The 24,204-nt window shown below is 41.7% G+C and overlaps 1 protein-coding gene across 2 annotated transcripts in view; it reads right to left on the bottom strand.

The window, feature by feature from the left end:
* CLDN10 (claudin 10) overlaps positions 1–23,972 on the bottom strand; it is a 56,588-nt gene extending 32,616 nt beyond the window's left edge. Inside the window, exon 1 of one of the 2 annotated variants that reach the window (XM_040336100.1) lies at positions 23,580–23,972. In XM_040336100.1, coding sequence (XP_040192034.1) covers positions 23,580–23,793 — 214 coding nt within the window. In that variant the 5' untranslated portion in view covers positions 23,794–23,972. The remainder of the gene's footprint in view (positions 1–23,579) is intronic. The other variant, XM_040336099.1, reaches the window with a different exon arrangement.
* Positions 23,973–24,204: the final 232 nt, after the last annotated feature.

Here is a 24,204-nt window from a genome sequence, read left to right as displayed (position 1 = left end):
CTAGGAGGGAGCTAATATGGTTAAAGAGGGGAACGTAATTAAGTTTGTATAAGTCATTATGATTAGGAGTAATATTGACCCCTAAGTATCTCACAGAGCGTGAGTTCCAAGAAAAAGGGAAGTTGGCTTGAAGTAGGGAGAGGGTGTTTTGTGGGATGTTAATGGGCAAGGCTGAACATTTATTTAGATTTATTTTGAGACCTGAAATGTCATGAAACATGTTTAGTTCTTTTAGGAGGACCGGGATAGAGATATGGGGGTCTGTGATATATAATAATGCATCGTCAGCATAGAGGCTGACTTTATATTCCGATTGATCTTTAGAGTATCCCCTAATATCAGGATTAGCTCTTATGGCTTGTGCAAGGGGTTCAATGGCCAGAGCAAAAAGGAGTGGGGATAGGGGGCAGCCCTGTCTGGTGCCTCTACCAAGAGGGAAGAAATCCGAATTATAACCCGGGATCCTAATGCGGGTTTGTGGGGCATGGTATAGAGCGTTAAAGCCTTGCAGGAATTGGCCTGAGATTCCAAATCTAGGTAGGAGATTGTTCAAGTATGCCCAACTGACACTATCAAAGGCCTTATGTATGTCTAGGCTGAGTAGGCATGCTTGGCGCGAATGTAAGTTGGCGTCCTGTAAAATGTTGGTCACTAGTCTAATATTATCGGTTATCTGTCTATGGGGGATGAAGCCTGATTGGTCAATATGTATTAGTGGGGAGATCACCTTAGCTAGCCTATCCGCAAGAATCCGTCCAAATAATTTAAGGTCATTGTTTAATACTGATATTGGTCTGAAATTTTGTGGGAGGGTATGGTCTTTGTCTGGTTTGGGAATGAGAGATAAATTTGCCAAAAGCATCTCGTTAGGAAAGTTGTTACCTTCGAGTATGTGGTTAAACAACCTCACAAGATTGGGGGCTAGGAGAGGAGCAAACTTTTTGTAATATGACGATGTAAAACCGTCCGGGCCAGGGGCCGTAGAGGTTTTGAGGGATTTGATGATATTTGTTATTTCTTCGACTGTGCAGGGGGAGTTGAGGTAGTCAGTTTGTTGTTGCGTTAAGGAGGGGACCGAAAGAGACTCCAACCACAATTTGGACGCGTCTCCCGAATCTCCATCAGGGCCTGCCATGAGCTCTTTATAGAAGGAACTAAAAATTTCAAGAACCTTTTGTGGGTGGGTGACCAAGTCTCCCTTACTGTTCCTTAATTTATAAATATGAGTGGGTTTACAGTCCTGATTTAGTTTCCTGGCAAACATCGCCGAGGTAGTGTTGCTGTAAAGCATGAACTTGGCCCTGGAGAATCTAAGGGATTTCTCTGCATTAGATGATAATATCAGGTCAAGGGCCTGCCTTTTTTCCTGAATCTGTTGGGTAATAAGTGGTGTGGTAGAGTGTTGTAGCTTGTTATATAGGTGGTGTAGGTCTCTAGTGAGTCTCCTAATGTCCGCTTGTCTTTCTTTGTTTTTGGTGGAAGCTATATTAATTATATGTCCTCTCAGGACCGCTTTATGGGCAACCCATATTGAGGTAGGCGCAGTTTCGTCATTTATGTTTTCAGTGAAATAATTGTCAATATGGTTGGAGATTTTCGCAATGATTGTAGGGTCTGTAAGTAAAGAGTCATTAAGACGCCAGTTAAAAGTGGAAGGGGCAAGGCCAATATAAGAGATGTCAAAGGAGGTGATGCTGTGGTCTGACCACGAGCAGGGGTGGATTTGTGCTTGGGCGGAGTTTGCCATGAGGGTTGGGGTGCAGTATATATAGTCAAGCCTTGCGTAGCAATCGTGTGGATGCGAGTAATGAGTATATGCTTTCACTCCTGTGTTGTGGGCCCTCCAAGAGTCAATTAGTTGCATCTTATTAATAAGTCTACTGATTGTCTTAGTGAAAGATTTAGTGTGGGGGGAGATCTTACTCCTATCTAGAACCGGGTGAGCAGCCAGATTGAAATCCCCTCCAATCACCAAATGTGGAGAGTGGTATTTGTCTATGGAGTCGAAGAATTTCGTGAAAAAGGATGTATGGGTGTCATTTGGGGCATATACGGATGCAATTGTGATATCTCTGTTATTTATTTTTCCTTTAAGGATGATGTATCTACTTTCGGGATCTTTAAAAGTGTGGTGGATGTCAAAGATTATTGAGTTGCGAATAAATATCGCCACTCCTCTGGTTTTATTAGTGAAGGTGGTGAAATATGCCTGATTGTAAGATCTGTGAAAATATTTAGGATGAGCTGAGGTGGCGAAATGTGTTTCTTGGAGCAGTATTATATCAGCTCCTAGCTTTTTATATTGTTGGAATGCTTTTTTGCGTTTATTAGGGGAGTTAAAGCCATTTGTGTTGTGGGATATTATTTTAAGGCCCATATTGTATCTTTCCTAGAACTATCGACTGAATATCGTACAAAACTATTCCTATTATAACCCTACAATGAGGGAATGGCACCCTTCTGTGTCTAGAGACAAAATCGCATATAGGTATAAAAAGGGGTGTAAAGGTGATTTCCTCAATGTGTGAGGGAAGTCTGGTGATATTACCATAAATCAAGTAGTATGGACACAAATCTGTAGGAGCATACATATCATTAGGAACCAATGAGATTGCATATTTATATTCAAAGATTGCTATGTAAAGGTAAACAATGCTGAAGCATACTAGCATCAGTGGGACAGGGGAAAGTCTGTCAAAATAAACCTGTAAAGAACACAATAACGTGTGAAGGACCAAAAAGGGGTCCATTTCCTGCGGTAGACTCGGGTGCTGCAGAGTCTGATGTGCAGCAGACGAGTCTCTGAGCAGGAGTGGGGTCAATCCAGCAACAGCAGATGCCCCCGGTCCTTGGAACAATAAAATGCAGAAAAAATAAACATATATAATAATATATTTAGTTAGCTTGGTGCATGGAGTTTGTATGCATAATCATAAACATATGAGCTGTTAAGAAGGAAGTATAGATATGCCTCTAAGTTATAGATTATTACATGTTCTACTTTAAATCAGCTATATCATGTATGAGCAATAGGAGATTAGTCTAATCTTGTCAAGTTATAGAATGACACATTCCTATAGGAAGGTGGTTAGTGGGGTTGTCACACCTCACTCAGTGGATGAGCATGTATGATGATTGGGTTATTAGATACTCTGCCCTGATGAGGGTATCGAGACAGGGAGAGGTAGATACGTGACCCAGGGTAGGTTGTTATAACCTGGAAAGCTGGAGAGGGGTGGGGGGGGAGGCCTATGATGCAAACCCTGGACAAAAACCACTATCACATTAATCAGAGAAAAAATCTCTCCTTCCCTGCTATTCAGCATAAACATATGACCTGTGGAAGGAAGGTAAATAATTAGAGCTGTCCAAGGGTTGTAAGTCACTATGCATATTCTCCGAGAAAGTTACAAGTCCTGTATATACCAGAAGCACTACTGGGCATATTAGCTATACTTCTTTAAGGTTAGGCATATGTTTGTTTTGAACATGTGCAGGGAAAACCCATTGAGTTTGAAATAAGTCAGAAATCAACTTTTACAGAGAGTAACTGTGACTGGTAGTTTACTAAACAGGTGCAATGTTAGAAACAATAATGTGAAACAGGCTTAAGATGGCAAAGAGGAAGCATACATTGCAGAATGATAAAAGCTGCCAAAGATATGAAAGCTGCATGAACATGGACTCTTCACATCAATGTCTTTATAGCTCAATCAAGGTAACATATGACTGCATAGCACATAAAATACTAAAAAACAGAGCCTAGCTGACAACCACTAATTGAGTAAAACAGTTCAGGAGAGAAACAGCTACTTGTGGTTATTCACAGGAACAGCTTCCCCCTTAATACAGCCTAAGGTAGCTCTGGTAAAACAGGTGAACAGTTGGAGGGGGTCCAAGGACAAAGGACCACCCCAATGGAACTGGAGCACTCAGCTAGCCATTGGGGAGGGGCTCCCCACAGTGCCTGGGCTTTCCATTGCACGGGTCAATTTTGACAGTTCAGAGCCGCTTGTAGAAGAGGTTTCAAAGAGGATTGGAGTTGAGGGCTCTCACAGCCTGGGGGAAAAACTGTTGAGCAGTCTGACAGTCCTGGCTTTGATACTCTGGTACCTTCTACTTGATGGTAAGAGCTGGAAGAGACTGTGGGAGGGATGGGTAGGATCCCTCACGATACTGGTAGCTTTGCTAGAGCATTGTGTATGGAAAATATCCAGGATGGAGGGCAGAAAGACACCAATGTTCTTTTCAGCTATCTTCAGTAGCCGCTGCAAGGTTTTGCGGTCAGCAGAACTGCAATTCCCATACCAGACAATAATGCAGCTGGCCAGCACGCTTTCAATAGTTCCCCGATAGAATGTAGTAAAAATAGGTGGAGGGAGGCTTTTTTAAGGCGGCAGAGAAAATATAGGCGCTGTTGTGCCTTCTTGGTTAGTGACGTGATGTTGGTTGTTCAGGTAAGAGATGTGCACTCCCAAGAACTGAATACTGCTTACTCTCCCCACAGTCAAGCTGTCAATGGTCAGTGGGGGACGATCAACAGAATTCCTCCTGAAATCCATCACAACCTCCTTTGTTTTGCTTACATTAAAGCGGAAGGTCCATCCAAATTTTTTGTTTTAAAAGCCAGCAGCTACAAATACTGCAGCTGCAGACTTTTAATAAATGGACACTTACCTGTGCAGCGTGCCCGTGATGTTGGCAGCTGAGGCCAAGAAAACGCTCGTCTCTCGGCTGCCCCCACCTCCATCCCTACTGCACATGCGCGAGTTGCGCAGTGCATCATTACTTGTCCCAGTTGTCTCCTGGGACCAGTGTGTTTCCCAGAAGACAGCGGGGGTGACGCAAAGGGGCGTGACTCCCGCGGGAGTCTATTCCCGGAAGTGGGTGCAAATACCTGTATTATACAGGTATCTTCACCCCCCTCCCCCCTGAAAGGAGCCAAATGTGACACTGGAGTAAGGGAGGGTTCAGAAAAGCGTAGGTTCACTTTTTGTGTGGACCTCCGCTTTAAGGAACAGGTTGTTTGTACTACACCATTTAACCAGTTGTGCCACTTCCTCTCTGTAGAGTGTTTCATCATTGTTACTGACGGGACATACTACAGCTGTGTCATCCATAAACTTGACGATATGGTTGGAGCTGAACTTGGCAGTAAAGTCGTGGGTCAGCAGTGTGAAGAGCAGCGGGCTGAGCACACATCCCTGTGGGGCACCCGTGCTCAGTGTGGTAGTTCTTGCTTACCTGGCTGCATAACACTTGCCCAGATACTTCTGTCTTATTTCGCAAACCCAAAGCTGTGCATACACCCTTAATGGATGCAATAAATAATAATTGGGCTTCTTATTTGGAAATTTACAAGTGCAAAGTCTCTAACAGATATCATGCATCTTTCGCAATGAGGGAAGCAGACATACTCTTTGTCCTGTCAGAAGCAGCCCCGGGGTACACACATACCATAGTTACCAACATTGTAAAAAATTTTATAGGGACACTTTGTCTGTAGGCAGAGTCTTATTATAATTAGGGGGCAAGGCATTCGTTTGTAGGCGTAATATAGCGGGGGGAAAAATGCGGCGCCCGAAGTGCGCCGTGGCGTAAAACATCCCGGCACCATGGTTGGTATGGTGTCAGTATGATTGAAGTGCATTATTTATATTACATTGTAATATAAAATGAAATAGTTCAACCATAATGCAGAATCAGTGAGAGCCCTGAGCTTTTTACTTGCCACTGTCACCTGCCACCAGATGCCATCAGGTGTCCCCAGCAGAGTCCCTCCTTACACCAGGCATTCCCAGCAGAGTCCCTCCTTACACCAGGCATTCCCAGCAGAGTCCCTCCTTACACCAGGCATTCCCAGCAGAGTCCCTCCTTACACCAGGCATTGCCAGCAGAGTCCCTCCTTACACCAGGCATTGCCAGCAGAGTCCCTCCTTACACCAGGCATTCCCAGCAGAGTCCATTCTTACATCAGGTGTCCCCTGCAGAGTCCCTTCTTACACCAGACATTCCCAGCAGAGCCCCTCCTTACATCAGGTGCCCCCAGCAGAGTTCCCCCTTACATCAGTTACCCCCAGCAGAGTTCCTCCTTACATCAAGTGTCCCCAGCAGAGTTCCTCCTTACATCAAGTGTCCCCAGCAGAGTTCCTCCTTACATCAGGTGCCCACAGCAGAATCCCTCCTTACATCAGGTGTCCCCAGCGAATGTATCTCCTTAGATCAGATGCCCCCAGCAGAGTCCCTCCTTACAACAGGTGTCCCTAGAAGACTCACTCCTTACATCAGATGTCCCTAGCGGAGTCCCTCTTTACATCAGGTGTCCCCAGAGTCCCGCCTTACATCAGGTGTCCCCAGCAGGGGTCTCTGCCCCACTACAGAAGACCAGCTCTCGTGTAACAGGTCGCCTGTCGAGGGTAACAAATTAGAGGCGGAGCCGGCCGGGTATCTGCCAATAGAAATGGAGCACAACACGTCATAGGGTGCATTTTTGATCCGAATGAGATATCCACAAGTGTTGCAGCTGTGAATGTCACGAATATTTGGACTTTGTATTCACGTTCAATTGTGTTTTAGTTTAATTTTGTTATTCATGCACATTGCTGTCACTATTTTGCTATTTCTGTGGACACTAGTCATATACCATTTCAGGGATGGTTGTGATATTTTGTTCTCACATTATATACTTGCAGCGCAGCTTACCTTTTCTTTTAGTTATCATATTTATGTTTATCTGACATATTTTGCTGCAGCAGCTAATTCACTATATGCGTAATATTTGATCATCAATACTACCTATTTACACAGACCTGCGCAGTATTTTTTCCTATATACAACACGTCATAGACTGGCAGCAGTTGGGGGGTTGGCGGCAGATCCATTTCTATTGGTAGCCACCGGGTTGGCTCTGCCTCTTGTTTGTTGCCTCGGCGAGTGACCAGGCTTCACAAGAGCTGGTCTTCTGTAAAATTACGGCGGTGACCATCGCCAGTGCCGGCCCCGGCACTGGCGATTAAGGCAGCTCTGGCGATTCTCCCATGAATTTTCCCAGGACAACACAAAAATGGGACAAGGGTCTAAATTTCGTAAATGTCCCGGGAAAATTAGACTGTTGGCATGTATGACTTACCCTAACACTGCTATTAACGACAGTATAGGTGATTACTTGTAACTCTGAGGCCCCATACACACCATAGAATCCATCCGCAGATAAATCCCAGCAAATGGGTTTCAGCGGATAGATCCTATGGTGTGTACACGCCAGCGGATCTTTATCCGCGGATATTTTTCCCCTGGGATGGATTCCAGCAGATCGGATATTCGCTGACATGCAGAACAAATCCATCTGCTGGAATCCATCCCAACGGATGGATCCGCTGGTCTGTATAGACTCACCGAATCCATCCGTCCGAAGGGATCCCCCGCATGCGTCATAATGATTCAACGCATGCGTGGAATTCCTTATATGACAGCGTCGCGCACGTCGCCGCGTCATAATCGCGGCGACGGCGCGACACGTCATCGCCAGAGGATTTCGGCGCGGATTTCAATGCGATGGTGAGTACACTCCATCGCATTAAAATCTGCTGAAATCCTCGAGAGGATTTATCCGCGGAAACGGTCCGCTGGACCGTATCCGCGGATAAATACTCCCGTGTGTATGGGGCCTGAAGCTAGCCTATGAACATTGACTTTAAGCTGGTTAATACATTATCAAAACAAATTCCTGTATGTTAGTCTGACAATGCTTCATGCACAGTGACTCAGCAAACTGAAATGAGCAGAAAGATTTTCTCCCACATTAATTTGCTAATAGAGTTTACAGAAGGATTTTTAAAGTTTATCTTCTTTCTGTCCACAAAGGATTTTCAAGGCCTTTTTATTTTTAGGTAACTTGACAGTATCTTATGTATTAAAGCGGAGGTCTGGCGGTAAAAAATAAATAAATAAAAGTCAGCAGCTACAAACACTGTAGCTGCTGACTTTTAATAAGCACACTTACCTGTCCAGGTTGCCCGCGATGTCGGCTGCCCGAGGCTGATCCGTCCCTCCGACTGGGTCCTGACGCTGCCATCCTCACTAAGGGAAACAGGCAGTGAAACCATTGCGGCTTCATTGCCCGTTTCCTGCTGCGCATGCGCGAGTCGCTTTGTAAATGGGCGGCTTTCTCCTGGGACACACACAAGGTCCCAGAAGATATCGCTCCCCATTTCCCAGGAGGCAGCACGAGGAGGAGAAGAGAGAAGACCACCGCGGAAGAGGAAGTGGCAGATTAGGACGATCTGTCTAGCAACAGCCATTTCTGGTAAGTACTATATATGTATATGTGTATGTATGTATGTGTATGTATATATATATATATATATATATAAAAAATAAATTTTGTAGCCTTTTTGGCAATTGTTTTTCTTTTTTTTTAGAGTGGACCTCCGCTTTAATGTTTTACATAGTAATATTAGTTACTATATTTATAGTATTGTATAGCCAATGTTTTTTTTTTTTTTTTACAACGGATGAGATTTTCAGTCACACTGCACATTAGTCAATTTAATAGCTGATATTACTGCACAGATTTACACCAACATATTTTCTCCTGTTTATCCTGAATGTAGGCCCAAACTACATGTAGCATTAAAGATCTCCATCAAAAAATATTTTTTTTGATTTCAGAATGGGGAAGTGTTAAAACCTCTGTTAAAGCGTTTGTTAGCCCAAAAAAAATTAAATAAATGGATCCTGCGCCTTTAAAGCATGTTATATGACATGTTAAAAATCCACGCATGCTCAGACTAAATTAGGGGACGGGAGCGCTCGTTCTGGTAAAACTAGCGTTCCTTATGGAGATAGCACGTTCATCACGCTGTAACAGACAGAAAAGCGCGAAACGTCTTTTACTAACACAAAATCAGCTAAAGCAGCCCCAAGGGCGTCATTGGATTTGAACTTCCCCTTTATAGTGCCGTCGTACGTGGTTTACGTGACCGCGTTCTGACACGATAGTTTTTTTAACCGATGGTGTGTAGGCGCGACTGACCATCAGTCAGCTTCATCGGTTAACCGATGGAAAAATCCATCAGACCGTTCTCAGACCGTTCTCATCGGATGGACCGATCGTGTGTACGCGGCCTTACTGTTAACCTGTAAAGGTTTTTGAAATATCGCCTATGAAGATTTTTGAGTACCGTATTTTGTTCGAGTTTCATGGGCATACTTTATTTAAAGTATATATTTGGCATCTATTTACTCAATGCAGCATAATATTTTATGTTTTACCAAAAGTTACCAAAAGTTTGCATTTGATAAAAGGCTGTGCAAATATTGTGTGATATAAAAAAATTTCAACAGCAACAATTGTATTCTCTAGGGCTTATTTGCAGAAAATAAATAATATTTGGGGATTTTAATTACCAGTAATTTTCTAGCAAAAAAATGCAGATTTGTATATACTGTATGTGTTAAAAAAAAATCTAAATTACCCTGGGCACAAGGTGGTAGTGAACTTATTCTTTAAATATAGATATTTATACTACTTGTTACCAACTACAACATCTCCATTGTAAATTGCAAAAGTTCTGCTGTACACAGTAATAAAAAAGTAAACCCATATATACTATAATATATAGAATGATTAATAATTATCTTAATGACTAAGCCTTCAAGCATTCTCCTTTCACTGGAATGAGTTAACTGGAATGAGTTAACTAACAAGCCATCACATGAGTTAGGAGGAAAGGTCAGTGTGGCTTTAGATGACAAACTATTAGGCAGATTCAGAAAGATTTAGGCCGGCGTATCAGTAGATACGCCGGCCTAAGTCAGAATCTGCGCCGACACAAATTTAAGCATATTCTGGAAACCAGATACGCTTAAATTAGGCTCAGATACGAGCGGCATGAGTGTCTTACACCGTCGTATCCTAAAGTGTAATTGTTGGGCTGACCGCTAGGTGGCGCTTCCATTGTGGTCGGCCTAGAATATGTAAATAAGTAGTTATGCCGATTCACGAACGTACACTTGCCCGACACAGTAAAGATACGCCGTTTACGTAACGCATTTTCAGGCCTAAAGTTATTCCATCAAATAGCTGGAATAGTAATGTTAAGTATGGCCGTCGTTCCCGCGTCGAAATTTGTAAATTTTACGTTGTTTGCGTAAGTCGTCCGTGAATAGGGCTGGACGTAATTTTTTCTATGGACACCTTTGTGGCTAAATCAGATATCGGAACTAAACATGATATTTTTTTATAAATTAATTTAGACAGTAACAAACATTTTATTTCACTGTGATTTCATATCACAGCATACTGAAAACGTAGGTTTGGTAGATTAATTTAACTTTTCCGAAAAATTCTTATGAGTTACAGGTATCCAAAAAAACTGTTAAAGGAGTTGTAAAGTCAGACTATTCTTTTATCTTAATGCATTCTATGCATTAAGATAAAAAGCTTCTGTGTGCAGCAGCCGTCCCAGCACCCCCTTATACTTACCAGAGCCCCATCTCTGTCCAGCGATGTCTATGAGTGCCATCCGAGACTCTTCCTCCTAATTGGCTGAGACACAGCAGTGGCGCCATTGGCTCCCGCTGCTTTTAATCAAAGTCAGTTAGCCAATCAGGAGAGAGAGGGGGCAGGGCCTGAGTGGACACAGGGAACGGTGACTCAGCTTGGGTGCCCCCATAGCAAACTGCTTGCTGTGGGGGCACTAGAAAGGAGGAAGGGGCCACGAGCATAGAAGAGGGACCCGGGAAATAAAATAAAAACTAGACTTTACAGTCACTTTAAGTATATTTTAGAATTCTGAAATATACCAAAATTAGGTGTGGAATATAAAAAATTCAATAAGTTAGGTGAAATTTGTGATTTTTAATGTCATATACAAAGACAATATCACCATGCCTCTTGTGTTATCATTGGCTTTGAGAATCTCTCCAATAACAATTACGAAACACTTGAAAGAAAAATCTATAAGAAGGACGGAGTTTCATCTGTATAATAAAGTAAGAAAAAATAGGTAGAAAACTGATACAATATATTCTAAATACATCCATACAGATCATAGAAGATTAGATATAAGTAAGAAAAAATAGGTAGAAAACTCTGATATAATATATTCTAAATACATCCATACAGATCATAGAAGATTAGATATAAAAGTGCACAGCTCAGAATTTGTCGAATTTTTTTTTAGTTTTTTTAGTTTTGGAATGTTTTTGTCTATGTAATGATCGCTTAGTGCCCCTGTTCCTCATTCCAGCACCCGGGTGTTGGCTGTTGCTTTTCCTCCCTGTCTGTGTTAACCTGTTGACTGATTGATTTGGTCAGTCACCTGATAGAAGCAAACTGAACACTCTATCCCTCGCTTGTGATAGAGACAGATTTACCTGTATTGTTCTAGACCAAGCCCCCTGTTAGTCTGCATTGTTTGTTGTTGGATCCCCTGTGTTTGACCCGAATTGGACTGGATTATCCCCTGAACTCAGCTGGCCCTTCTACCTGGAACAGATACTGGATTATCCCCTGAACTCAGGCTGCCTCTACCTGAACTGTCTTTGAACCATGCTGTGTTCTAACTGGAAGTAATCAGTTGTTTGCTGTGTTCGAATCTGCCCGGGTGGGCTGGCCAGACACTAAAAAAAACAACATATGCATTACTTTGATGTTAACTAAAACAGTTATTGCAGAATAAACAGCCCCATAGCAGTAATTTAAAATTGCCCTGGTCCATAGGGGAAGTAATGATGTAGGATCTGAAGTTGTTAACAGTGTTATACATGTTCTAACCCAAATTTACATTTAAATTCATATTTATAATAAGTTGTTCAGTTGTTTTCACCTTTTTTGCTGTTCCAGAAGTGACATTTCAGCAGTCAACTTCACGATAGTTTAAATTCTCAGTGATTTCCACTAGCCTAGGCAGTGCAGTACTTTAGAATTGCCCCTACTGCCTCATAAACATTGGAGGTTTTATAATATACTCCAGTAATTTATCAGTATGTACACCCATAAGTAAACAACAAAAAAAAAATAATGGGATGGTTAACCACTTCAGCCCCGGAGGATTTGGCTGCCAAATGACCGGGCCACTTTTTGCGATTTGGCACGGCGTCGCTTTAACTGACAATTGCGTGATCGTGTGACATGGTTTACAAACAAAATTTACGTTCTTTTTTTCCCACAAACAGAACTTTCTTTTGGTGGTATTTGATCACCTCTGCGGTTTTTATTTTTTGCACTATAAACAAAAATAGAGCAACAATTTTGAAAAAATAAATAAATATTTTTTACTTTTTGCTATAATAAATATCCCCAAAAATATATAAAAAAACTACATTTTTCCTCAGTTTTGGCCGATACGTATTCTTCTACATATTTTCGGTAAAAAAAATACCAAAAATTGCAATAAGCGTTTATTGATTGGTTTGCACAAAAGTTATAGTGTCTACAAAATAGGGTATAGTTTTATGGCATTTTTATTATTGTGACTGCGACATTATGGTGGACACATCGGACACTTTTGACTCCAGTTTGGGACCATTCACATTTATACAGCTATAAAAATGCACTGATTACTGTATAATTGTGATTGGCAGGGAAGGGGTTAACCACTAGGGGGCTAGGAAGGGGTTAAGTGTGTCCTAGGGAGTGATTCTAACTGTGTGGGGGCGGGGATTACTGTGACAGGACACTGATTGCTGCTCCCGATGAGGGGGAGCAGACGATCGGTGTCCTGTCACTAGGCAGAACAGGAAAATGCCTTGTTTACACTGGCCTCTCCCCGTTCTGTCGATCTGTGACCCGATCGCGTGACACCGGCAGACATTGAGTCCGTGGGTCCCGCGGGCACAGTCACTGAGCTTGCGGTAGTATACATTGCTTTGCGCAGCCGTGCCATTCTGCCAACATATATGTGCAGGAGGTAGTCGGCAAGCGGTTAATGGTGCTGTACCTTTCCCGAGGGAAAATTTCAAGAAGTCATAGCTTTAAAATCAAGGATTGTATTACAATTGATCATGAAAATTCCCCAAAGTATTTTATTATATATATATATATATTTATTATATATATTATAATATAATCCTTGATTTTAAAGCTATTACTTCTTGACATTTACTCTTGGGAGGGGTTCAGCACCATTAACAATCCTATTCACTTTTCTTTTTGTTGTTTTCTAAGTCTTATTGGGATGAGGTGCAGATGTGTTGAGTTGAACCAAATGTTTTTCTTACACCCATAGGTAACTCTACCCATAATTCCTTAGCACCATCAAACTATCCATTGGACACAATCTTTGTTTAAACTCAATTTTATATCACTTTTCAAAAAGACCCTACCAACATTTCTGTTTACCATTTCTCTATGTGAGAGAGCATATCTATATTAACAGCTCATGAAATACCAATGAAATCACAATGTTCTTCCAGCCCCAAAACTAGGGAACTAGGGTCTCTATAGTTTGGTTTGCCAGACCTCTTTCATTTGAGAACAGACCCCTTTAAACACCCATTACTTTTTGCATATAGAGTTGAAATATACTGTGCAGTACCATTTAAGCCTCATTTTTTTGTAACATAGGGTTCCTGTTGTTCTGTCTGTAACTCCACACAGTAGTGCAAGGCTTGCTCCCTGGTGTGGAGTGCCGTGCTCGCCCCCTCCCTTGAGGGGGAGGGGGCGAGCAGGAGAGTCAGGACGCCCACTAACACACTAACTCACAGCTCCTTTCTCTATCTGCAACATATAGAGCGTCCTAAAATATAAAGATAAGCAAATAAAAAAATAATAATATAGCATATACAATTGAAACCGCTTTGCCTGATTTGTTGCCAACCTAATCTGCCTGACTACGTTTCGCCTGAATTCTCAGCACACAAGTTCCACTTCGGACACTACCAATCACAGGTACCTTACATTATAAATGGGCCACAATGGCAATGGACCCTGCTGAGATTGTTAAGGCGATTTCACATCAAGGACAATTGATTGGCGCTCATGAACAGCATCTTTCTTCCCTGGACGCCAAGTTAGATGAACTTTGTACTATGCTTAAATCTTGTTTGTCTGGTTCCTCTGCAACGGTCCAGACTCTGGATCCTACTCCTGCTACGATCTAACCTGCCTCTTCTGTACCACCCAAACTTCCCTTGCCTGACAAGTTTGGTGGTGATACTGAGGACTGCAGAGGCTTTTTAAATGTTTGCCGTTTGCATTTCCGCAACAACCCTGGGACTTTTAGCACTTCGTCTGCAAAAGTAACTTTTGTAATTTCCTTGTTAAAGGGGAAGGCCCTGGCCTGGGTCTCTCCTTATCTGGAACGCAATGATCCTGTGCTGCAAGATGCTGACAAATTTCTGGCTTCTCTCCAGACTATTTTTGACAAGCCAGATAGAGCTTCTGCAGCTGAGTACTCACTCTTGGACATGCAACAAGGCACCAGGTCTGTGGCACAATATGCTATCGAGTTCCGTACCCTTGCTTCTGAGACTAATTGGGACTCAAGGGCATTACGTGCAGCCTTCCGAAAAGGTCTTGCAGATCCCATCAAGGACGAATTAGTCTACAAGGATTCCCCAGAAGACCTTGAGAAATTCATAGAGCTGTGTGTTCGTCTGGATGTCCGGTACCATGAAAGGTGCCAAGAGAGACTTAGAACTCACAAGTTTCCTAGGCCAGTTTTCCTTTTAGCCCCTAACTTCCAAGCACCACCTCAGCCAGAACTTGAAATCTCAGTTGAACCCCAGGCACCAGTGGAACCCATGGATATAAGACGTCTCCACCTAACTGAGTCAGAGAAACAAATGAGGCATGCATTGGGCCTATGCCTGTACTGTGGACTTAAAGGACATCTATTATCTGTCTGCCCTTCCCGTCCAGTAAAAGGCAGGGTCTAACCAGTGTTGGAGGAGCTGGCTTAGACCTTACAGGTATATCCTCCAAGACCAAGATGACCGTTCCTGCAATTATCCATTTACCCTTTAAACTTGTCTCCTGTGAGCCTTTTGTGGATTCTGAAGCTGCTGGCATATTTTTGGACTACACTTTTGCTAAAGAAAATAACATCCCATTTGTTCCAAAGTCTAGACCCCTGAATGGACAACCCTTGGGACATGGCATTGTAAAATTTGAGACTACGAAAATCACCCTTTTGGTAGGCGTATTCCACAAAGAGGAAGTTGTCTTGTCTCTTATTGATTCTCCACTTCTGCCCGTTATCCTTGGTTACCCATGGTTACAACCACATAACCCTTCTTTTGATTGGGAAAATTGAGAACTAACCTCTTGGGGGTCGTTCTGTCATCCAAACTGTTTGTCTCAACCCAAAAGACTTTCTGCTTGTAAGTTGGCTCCCGTGACCATCCCAATGCGTGACTAACAGTCAGACCCCAGGATTGGTGGGACACCTTGGTTATCATTAAGGAGGTGAACTGGATCTATTCCATGCATGAGAAGAAACTGTAATATCTAGAACTGAAGTTTGAATATCCTTCTCCCTTTTCTCCTGATGAAGCTGGATATGTGAAACATGTTGAGAAAGGAGACATCTGTGAAAATGTATTTAATGGAAACCCTGGACTAATTGACACGTGTTGTATACAAAGTTTTGGGAGTCCTACACCAGTACAATTTCCAGTCTGTCCCTGGGGACCTATTCCATCCAAGGATACATCATCCAATTGGGTCTACACTTCCCGGCCAAGGATCGTTTTTTTGACATCTGTCATACAAAGCCTTGATCGACCTCTTTTGGCATACGCCATCAGTGGTCAACTAGTTCCGGTAAGCCTGCACTCTTATCGGTGGTGGGATTGTTTCATTTTAGAAGTCACGTATCTTTTCATTTATTCACTCACTTGAATGACATGTGGAAAATATGAACTTCAACATTATCAATTATCCTGAACACTAAGTTTTGTTGGACTTTGCACTTCACTTGATATCACATCAAGTGTACTAGACCATTCATTTAATTGGCACCTCTTTCATTTAAAGGGTTGTACATACTGTTTTGATTTATGTTTTACATTTATTAATATCTGTGTATTTTTTTATTACATAGACTATGGTATTTTGATATTTACTATATCACTTTAAGCGCTACACTTATATATCTTTTTGTCACTTTGCTTTTTTAAATAAGCTGTGTTAGCAGCTACCATTACCGCATTATTGGCAGCGCAGGGTATTCACTTTTCTCCAGTGACCATCCCACCTACCTTAAATCGTGAATACCATGAGTTTGCAGACGTATTTTGAAAGCAAAAGGCAGAGGTTTTACCTACACATCATTCTTTTGACTGTGCAATTAAATTGATTCCTGGAGCACCTCATCCCAAAGGAAGGACCTATCCCCTTACTGCTATGACTAAGAAGGGTACAAATTGCAAGGTGTGGTCCTCAGAAGCAGAATCAGCTTTCCAGCAATTAAAAGACATGTTCAGCAAAGCTCCAATTCTTCAGCATCCAAATCCCGATCTCCAGTACATAGTTGAGGTTGATGCCTCTCAGGTAGGAACAGGTGCCGTGCTCTCCCAGAGACAGCCTAAGTTCGGGAGAATTCATCCAGTAGCATTTTTTTCTAGAAAGTTTTCTCCAGCGGAGATGAATTATGATGTTGGGAATCGAGAACTACTGGCCATCAAATTGGCATTGTCTTAATGGCGACATCTTCTGGAAGGGGTTCCCAAGCCTTTTTCTATCCATAAAAACCTACTGTATCTTCAGACTGCAAGACGTCTGAACTCACGTCAGGCTCGATGGGCTCTGTTTTTCTCCCGTTTTAATTTTGTTCTTTCTTATGTTCCTGGGCATAGAAACAAGAAAGCCGATGCTCTTTCCAGAGAGTTCGCTACCTCTGAAGATCAACCTACCGATTATATTCTAATCCCACCTCACAAAATTGTCGCACAGATCTCTACAGCTCTTTCCCAACAGTTACAAGAAACCCAGAATCGTGTTCCCCAAGGCTTGAAGATACCACCAGGTCGCCTGTACGTAGCCCCTAGCCTCAGAAAACCTGTACTCTGCTGGACACATGATGGTGTGTTATCCGCTCATACTGGTGTCGCCATCACTCATAAGACCTTGCAGCGTCATGTCTGGTGGCCTCATATGAAAAGGGATGTTACTGACTATGTGGCTGCCTGTCCAACTTGTGCTGCTAATAAAGTACCCCGCGCATTGCCTACTGGACTGGTACAACCACTTCCGGCACCTCGCCAGCCTTGGACCCATTTGACTATGGGCTTCATTACAGACTTACCCAAGTCTAAGGGCATGACTGCTATATCGGTCATAGTGGATCGCTTTTCCAAAATGTCTCATTTTGTGCCGCTCCCGGGATTACCTACCGATTCTGGAGAGCATTCTGCAAGAAACTGGGAGTAACGCTCTCACTCTCTACCTCACATCACCCTCAAACAGATGGTCAAACCGAACGCATGAACCAGACCCTAGAAATCTATCTTCGACATTATGTCAATGCCTTACGCTCCAACTGGTCTGAGTATTTGCCTTTAGCTGAGTTCGCCCTTAATTCCCGTTGGCACAGTGCTCTTCATACCACACCATTCTACGCAGCCCTAGGCTATCACCCTCAGACTTTTCCCCTACTTCAGCCTTCTTCTGGTGTACCAGCAGCAGATCAGCGGGTGAAAAATATTCTACTACATTGGAAAAAGATTTGCTCATTACTAAAGGAAGTCAGCAGGCAAGTATGTGCTTTTTTACAACAAAGACGCCATATACCTCCATATGTGGTGGGGGACAGAGTTTGGCTGTTATCCAAATATGTGAGGCTGAAACAACCTTCTACCAAATTGGTCTTTACAGAATTATTGGTCCTTACAGAATTATTGCTCGAGTCGGGCCAGTCTCCGATCGGTTGAAATTACCCTCCTCTCTCCAGATACATCCCGTGTTCCACGTTTCCCTTCTCAAAAAAGCAATTTTTAATCCATACTCCAGAACGCAACAGCTACCTCCTCCTGTTCTTGTTGATGGACAAAATGAGTTTGAAGTCTCCAAGAATCTTGATTCTAGAAGACAGGGTCGTGGCCTTCGGTATCTGGTTCATTGGAAAGGATATCTCTTCACAGACCGTTCCTGAGTTCCAGCCAAAGATCTGCATGGCCCTTCTCATATTTAAGACTTCCATGCCTCCTTTCCCACTAAGCCCCGCTAGGCCCCCGGAGGGGTCCACTGGGGAGGGGGCTCTGTCATGTACCGGGGTATATTTGAACCAGGATCTTCCTGGTCCCACAGCTGCAGGCTTATCTGTTGTGCTACAGAGAAGATCTGGACTTTTGTAAATGTCCTTGCAGTATTAAGCATTACCTTGGACTCACTAACCCCACCTGCTGCCAGCTGTGGACAATTTTCAATCAATGCAGCCCATAAATAGGAAGTGATGCTATCACTCAGCGCCTGTTTATGTGGATTAGCTCCCTGGGTGTTGTGACTGCTTGTGATCTTGATTGTCGTCTTGAACTTCTGCCTGAATCCCTGACTACTCTCTAGCCTACTGATTTTGTACTTCACCACCAGCTCGTGTATGACCTTTGCCTGCCTGACCACTCTCTGGATTTTTATCGTGTACCACTTTGCCTGATTTGTTGCCAACCTAATCTGCCTGACTACGCTTCGCATGAATCCTCAGCACACAAGTTCCACTTTGGACACTACCAATCACAGGTATCCTACAGGAAGACAGAATTTTTACATTTTGACAGTTCTCAAGAAAAAAATATTTGACACTCCTTCCCAGTTCATAGAATCCTTAATTGCCACCCCCTGTCTAGGTCTTGCTGCATTACAACCCTTATTTGTATGGGATGGGCTGCCCTCCTTTATAGTAGAAGGAGCAGTAAAATCTAGACCTGTCTTTAATGTTTTTGCCATCTTCACTCAACTTGGTAAATTTGTTTGGATGCAGGGTCTTCCTTTTTCTAAGGTTCATTTGTCATTATTAACTCAACAACGACCTGATTATCACCAGATATTGCTCTGCCCACCATAACTACCCCACTGTCAGCTCACCAAGCAGGTAACAACTACCCTGTAACTGCCAGCTCACTAAGCAGGTGACAGTCCTCAAGGATATCAGTTTTTTTCTGTATTGATTTTTGCTCCTCCAGATTTAAAATGTAATCTTCCCAAAGGGCAGTGCCCTAATATTGTCATTCCAATAAACAGTATATACACTTGGAGTAAAGAAACTGTTACATTTACTTTACTCAGTGCCGATCCTGACCTCCCTGGGGCCCTAAGCAAAATGACATGTCACAACATTAAAGTTGAGAAGTGTGGGGGGCGCTGCCGACAGTGACATGTCACATTAAAGATTAAAAGATTAAAGTTGAGAGGCGGGGGGAGGGGGTGTTCTGCCGTCGGAAATTACATCTTACATTAAAGTGAGAAGCGGGGGTGCTGACTTCTTACCTCTAATCCCATGCAGCCAGCGAGTTGAGAAGCGGGGCGAGAGGCTGAAAATTACTTCCCACCAGGCGGGGCCTCTAGTAATTTGGGGGGCCCTCTGCAGCTTTGCGGGGCCCTAAGTGGCTTGCATAGTGAGCCTATAGGGCGGATCAGCCATTATTAAAATGAGCATATAGAAACCAACATTATACTACAGTTTTACTAGAACTTCAATGTTGCACCTATTATAAAAAGCAGTCACTATTTGTTTCCTCTTGTGTTGCACTGTTTTTTGTGACCTCATTATCACAGCAAGATCAATTTTCAATTCAATAAGTTTTGAGGTTATAACAGTTAAATACAAGTAATACCGAGAAAAGTCCAGTACAATGAATTAAAGATTATCAGAGCGTGCTCATGCATAAGATAATTTTTCACTTGGAGGTATCTGAAAATTTCTGAACAAGGAAGTTTAAATTGCTTTTGAAGGGTAGTGAAGCGCTCGGGCCCCATGCCCGTGCAAAGATTATGTAATTGGATGATACTATTAGTAAACCAAGCCTTATGGGTTTTCGAATTCCAGTGGAAAGTAGGGGTTGTATAGGATAGACTACAGGGAAAGATGGAGGATCTATTTTCTTAAAGGATTTAGTTATTTAAACAGGTAATTTTGACACATCATTTGTTTTTACTTCTGAAAAAGCGGATCTCTTATTCTCAAAAATGGGAAGCTAAAGTAGAAAGTTTTATCAGGGTGGCATTTGTAATGTTTACATTTGTAAAACATTCACTTTTTTGCTGCCAATGCATTGAAAAGGGATTAAGAGTCAACAATATCTGGTGCAATGAAACGTAAAATGTCAGTGTCTGCTTTCTAAGCAACATGCATACTTAATTATGATCAATGCAGAGCACCAGAAAAGGAAAATAAAAAAGGGGACAAGGACCCTGACTGCATATTCCAAAAAAGAAAGAAAGAAGAAAAGTAAAACGTTTAACCTACAAGTGGAAATAATATAAGCCTATCTATATAAAATCAGTTTTGTACTTGTGTTGTAAACTCCAATATAAAAAAATTAAAAATAAATACACAGAAAAAGGGTGGTGAGGATCTAAATGTGAAGTGAACTACTTACATGGCATGTGTGTGTGATGTCACGGCGCAAAAATTTTGATTCTTATCAAATTACTATATCTGCTGCAGTTACTGTGAACACCTCCAGGAGGTGTAATAATATAGAAGATATATATTTGTATATGCTACACATATACTACTGCGCTGATTCAGTGCACAATTTACTTTTAACCCCTATAGATATAACACTTCCAATCTCTTTTCAAACATAAATCATTTAAAACTTTTAAATATGCAATAACACCAACGTGCTCAAAAACGTGCCCCGCGATATGCAATCACGGGTAATTAAACCAATATAAACATGCACAAAAAAAGTCCAATGTTGCAAAGTTCCAAAAAACTTTCTTTCCAAAAACAACTTTTCCAAGAAAATATATATATAGTGCCAATATTCTTGACTGAAATTCCGTGACTTTTCACCATCTGTGTGTTACCACCACCTCTTATGTGCTAAACTCTCACCAGATAAGGGTCGGTATATAGCCTGTAATGAGTATCCAGGTGTGTGTCTCCTCAATACTGTGGCAATATTTCCGTCTCTCCTTCGAGATGTATGTTAGATCAACATGCAGAAAAAACGTTTGCATCCACTCCAGCCTCCAACTACTTTTCTTGCTCCAAAGAAAGAAAACTCCATATGGTGTAGTATGTAAAAGTATGGCAGTTTTATTTATAAACATAAAAGATAAAAGATTTTTCACTCACATTTCCAAGTGCCTAACCGACACTAGTCTGTTCAGCGTTACTGCTATGGTTCTTCGGCGTGCGTTCCACGCCTCGGTTGTGCGCTGTTCAGTACGCGGAAGTGCCGTGGAGGTGACGCGTGACGCATTTCCGGTCGTGAAGACATTTCCCAGAGGCCTATGGGAAATTTCTTCACGACCAGAAATACGGCCACAGTATTGAGGAGACACACACCTGGATACTCATTACAGGCTATATACCGACCCTTATCTGGTGAGAGTTTAGCACATAAGAGGAGGTGGTAACACACAGATGGTGAAAAAGTCACGGAATTTCAGTCAAGAATATTGGCACTATATATATTTTTTCTTGGAAAAGTTGTTTTTGGAAAATACGTTTTTTGGAACTTTGCAACATTGGACTTTTTTTGTGCATGTTTATATTGGTTTAATTACCCGTGATTGCATATCGCGGGGCACGTTTTTGAGCACGTTGGTGTTATTGCATATTTAAAAGTTTTTAATGATTTATGTTTGAAAAGAGATTGGAAGTGTTATATCTATAGGGGTTAAAAGTAAATTGTGCACTGAATCAGCGCAGTAGTATATGTGTAGCATATACAAATATATATCTTCTACTTACATGGCATGCAAGATCACAGCTTTGTAGTGAAAAACTAGATACTTTCAAAATTGCTACGGTAATTGGCTCTTTCATTTTTTAAATCAACAAACAGTCTTTAAATCTCTTGGTAGAAAGCTTCATAAAAACTGTTTGGATGCAGGATACTCAATGCTGCTTTACTTTAGCTTACTAATATTGCGTATACTAATTCAGCATGGCACAAACTACTATGAATTTAATAAATATGTTGAAATGTTGAAAGAATATTCTGAACACTGAGATTTCACCAAACCATGTTTGGTTAACTAAAAAAAAAAAAATCTTTTGATATGTTATTTTAAAAGTAGTTAGGTAAGACGACACTTAGTGATATACCAGTTCAAAGGTTTATTTTATAAATATATAATCTGAATGAATCAATAAAATGTTTAATTAAAAAGGTATCCTCATTTTTGAACACACGACTATGGGCCAGATTCACCAAAGAGATACGACGGCGTTTCTCCTGATACGCCGTCGTATCTCTGTTTCTATCTATGCGACTGATTCATAGAATCAGTTACGCATAGATAGCCAGAAGTTCCGACAGGTGTAATTGTTTTACACTGTCGGATCTTAGGATGCAGTACCGCGGCCGCCGCTGGGGGGAGTTTGCGTCGTAAACCAGCGTCGGGTATGCAAATTAGGAGTTACGGCGATCCACAAAGATTTTTCCCGTCGTTACGGTGTCGCAAAGATAGTGCACCTTTAACATGGTGTAAACGTACTCCACCATGTTAAAGTATGCCTGTCTTTCCCGCGTCGCTTTTGAATTTTTTAAAAATCTTTCATTTTTTCCCGGCGTAAATCTTTTTTCACGCCGCGATTCACAAAACGTTGGCGCGTCGTAATTTCGCGCAAAGCACGTCGGGAAATTTGCGACGGGAGCATGCGCAGTACGTCCGGCGGGGGAGCGCGCCTAATTTAAATGGTACCCGCCCCATTTGAATTGGACCGCCTTGCGCCGGACCTGTTTACGATACACCGCCGCAAATTTCCAGGTAAGTGCTTTGTGGATCGGGCACTAAATCGGAAAAATTGCGGCGGTGTAACGTAAATCGGTTACGTTACGCTGCGCCCGCTGTACGTGAATCTGGCCCTTAGATTATAAAGTTTACTGTGTTTTTTCTCAACTCCACAAAATATTTCATATTTTATGTAAATTTCTTGCTTTTCTTAGCCATTCTAGACAGATGTAAACTGAAAGAATCATATAGGATTTAACTGTAATTCAACATACTTTTCAAGTGAAATATCTAATGGAACTTTGGCATGTACACATTTAGCAATTCTCTGAATTTAATAGCATGTTTCCACTAAAGTCCTCCAGTGCTTGGTTTTAGGTTCTAACTTATTATAATGCAATATAAAAAATATTATTTATTCTTTGTGCAATCACTTTTATTTATTTTCATTGTCCAAACACAGAGTAGCATAAAGAGTTGCTATCTATACACAACTTTTTACTATAGTGTTACCAAAAGAAAAGGGAAGGCATCGGCAGACTTTTGCATTGCTTTACCCTTTTCTACAAAATTGTTACATGCAGTATATGTTGGATTTGGTTTAATATTTACATGCAGTTAAAGGTAAAAATAAAAAAATGGACTATAAGCAAAATATTAGACATGTAACAAAGAACCACATTAACCAAAAAGAAAGAAATGGAAATCAAGAAGCTCTGCTTACCTTCTACCCGGAAGATGGTTAGGTGAGGTCGGCAGTGGTATGAACCAAGGGCATTCCCTGCACAATTCATCCACAACCCCTGGAAAACCCAAGTGGCTGTAATCACCGAGCTAGCTCTGCTGGTCACTTTCCATTCATTAGACACAACTGCCCCAATTACAGCCCCAGTGCCGGAAATGCAAAATATCAAAGCAAAAATCTGCATTCCAGACATAATTAATCTTTTTGAACTTATATCAAATAAGCCTTAAACAGCAATATTGCATGAATAGGTAAAGGTAAAAAGCAGGTGCTCTGCATTATAAGCAACTTGATAAAATTACACCTGCTACAAAAACATCAGATGCTTGTAAAACATAGTTTTCTTTGCTAGAGGTAGCCAGCCATGCAGAAGAGCAAAGTACATCCAAGTGGGGGGTGTTTCACCTAGCCGATACAGGCTAACACTATTAAAAATTAATTAATGACTTAACCAATATTAGTAATAAGCTGATCATATAATAATATATTCAATTAGGTTTATAGCTGTGAGATTATAAATCATATATTTTTACATTGTGTGTACGCATGTGGCTTTACCATTAAGAATTTGTCTTTCAATAAATAAATATGAAAACCAAGACAG

Source organism: Rana temporaria, chromosome 2 (genome assembly GCF_905171775.1).
Source record: "Rana temporaria chromosome 2, aRanTem1.1, whole genome shotgun sequence".
In the NCBI taxonomy this organism is placed as follows: Eukaryota; Metazoa; Chordata; class Amphibia; order Anura; family Ranidae; genus Rana; species Rana temporaria.
This window is presented reverse-complemented; position numbering and strand designations above follow the sequence as displayed.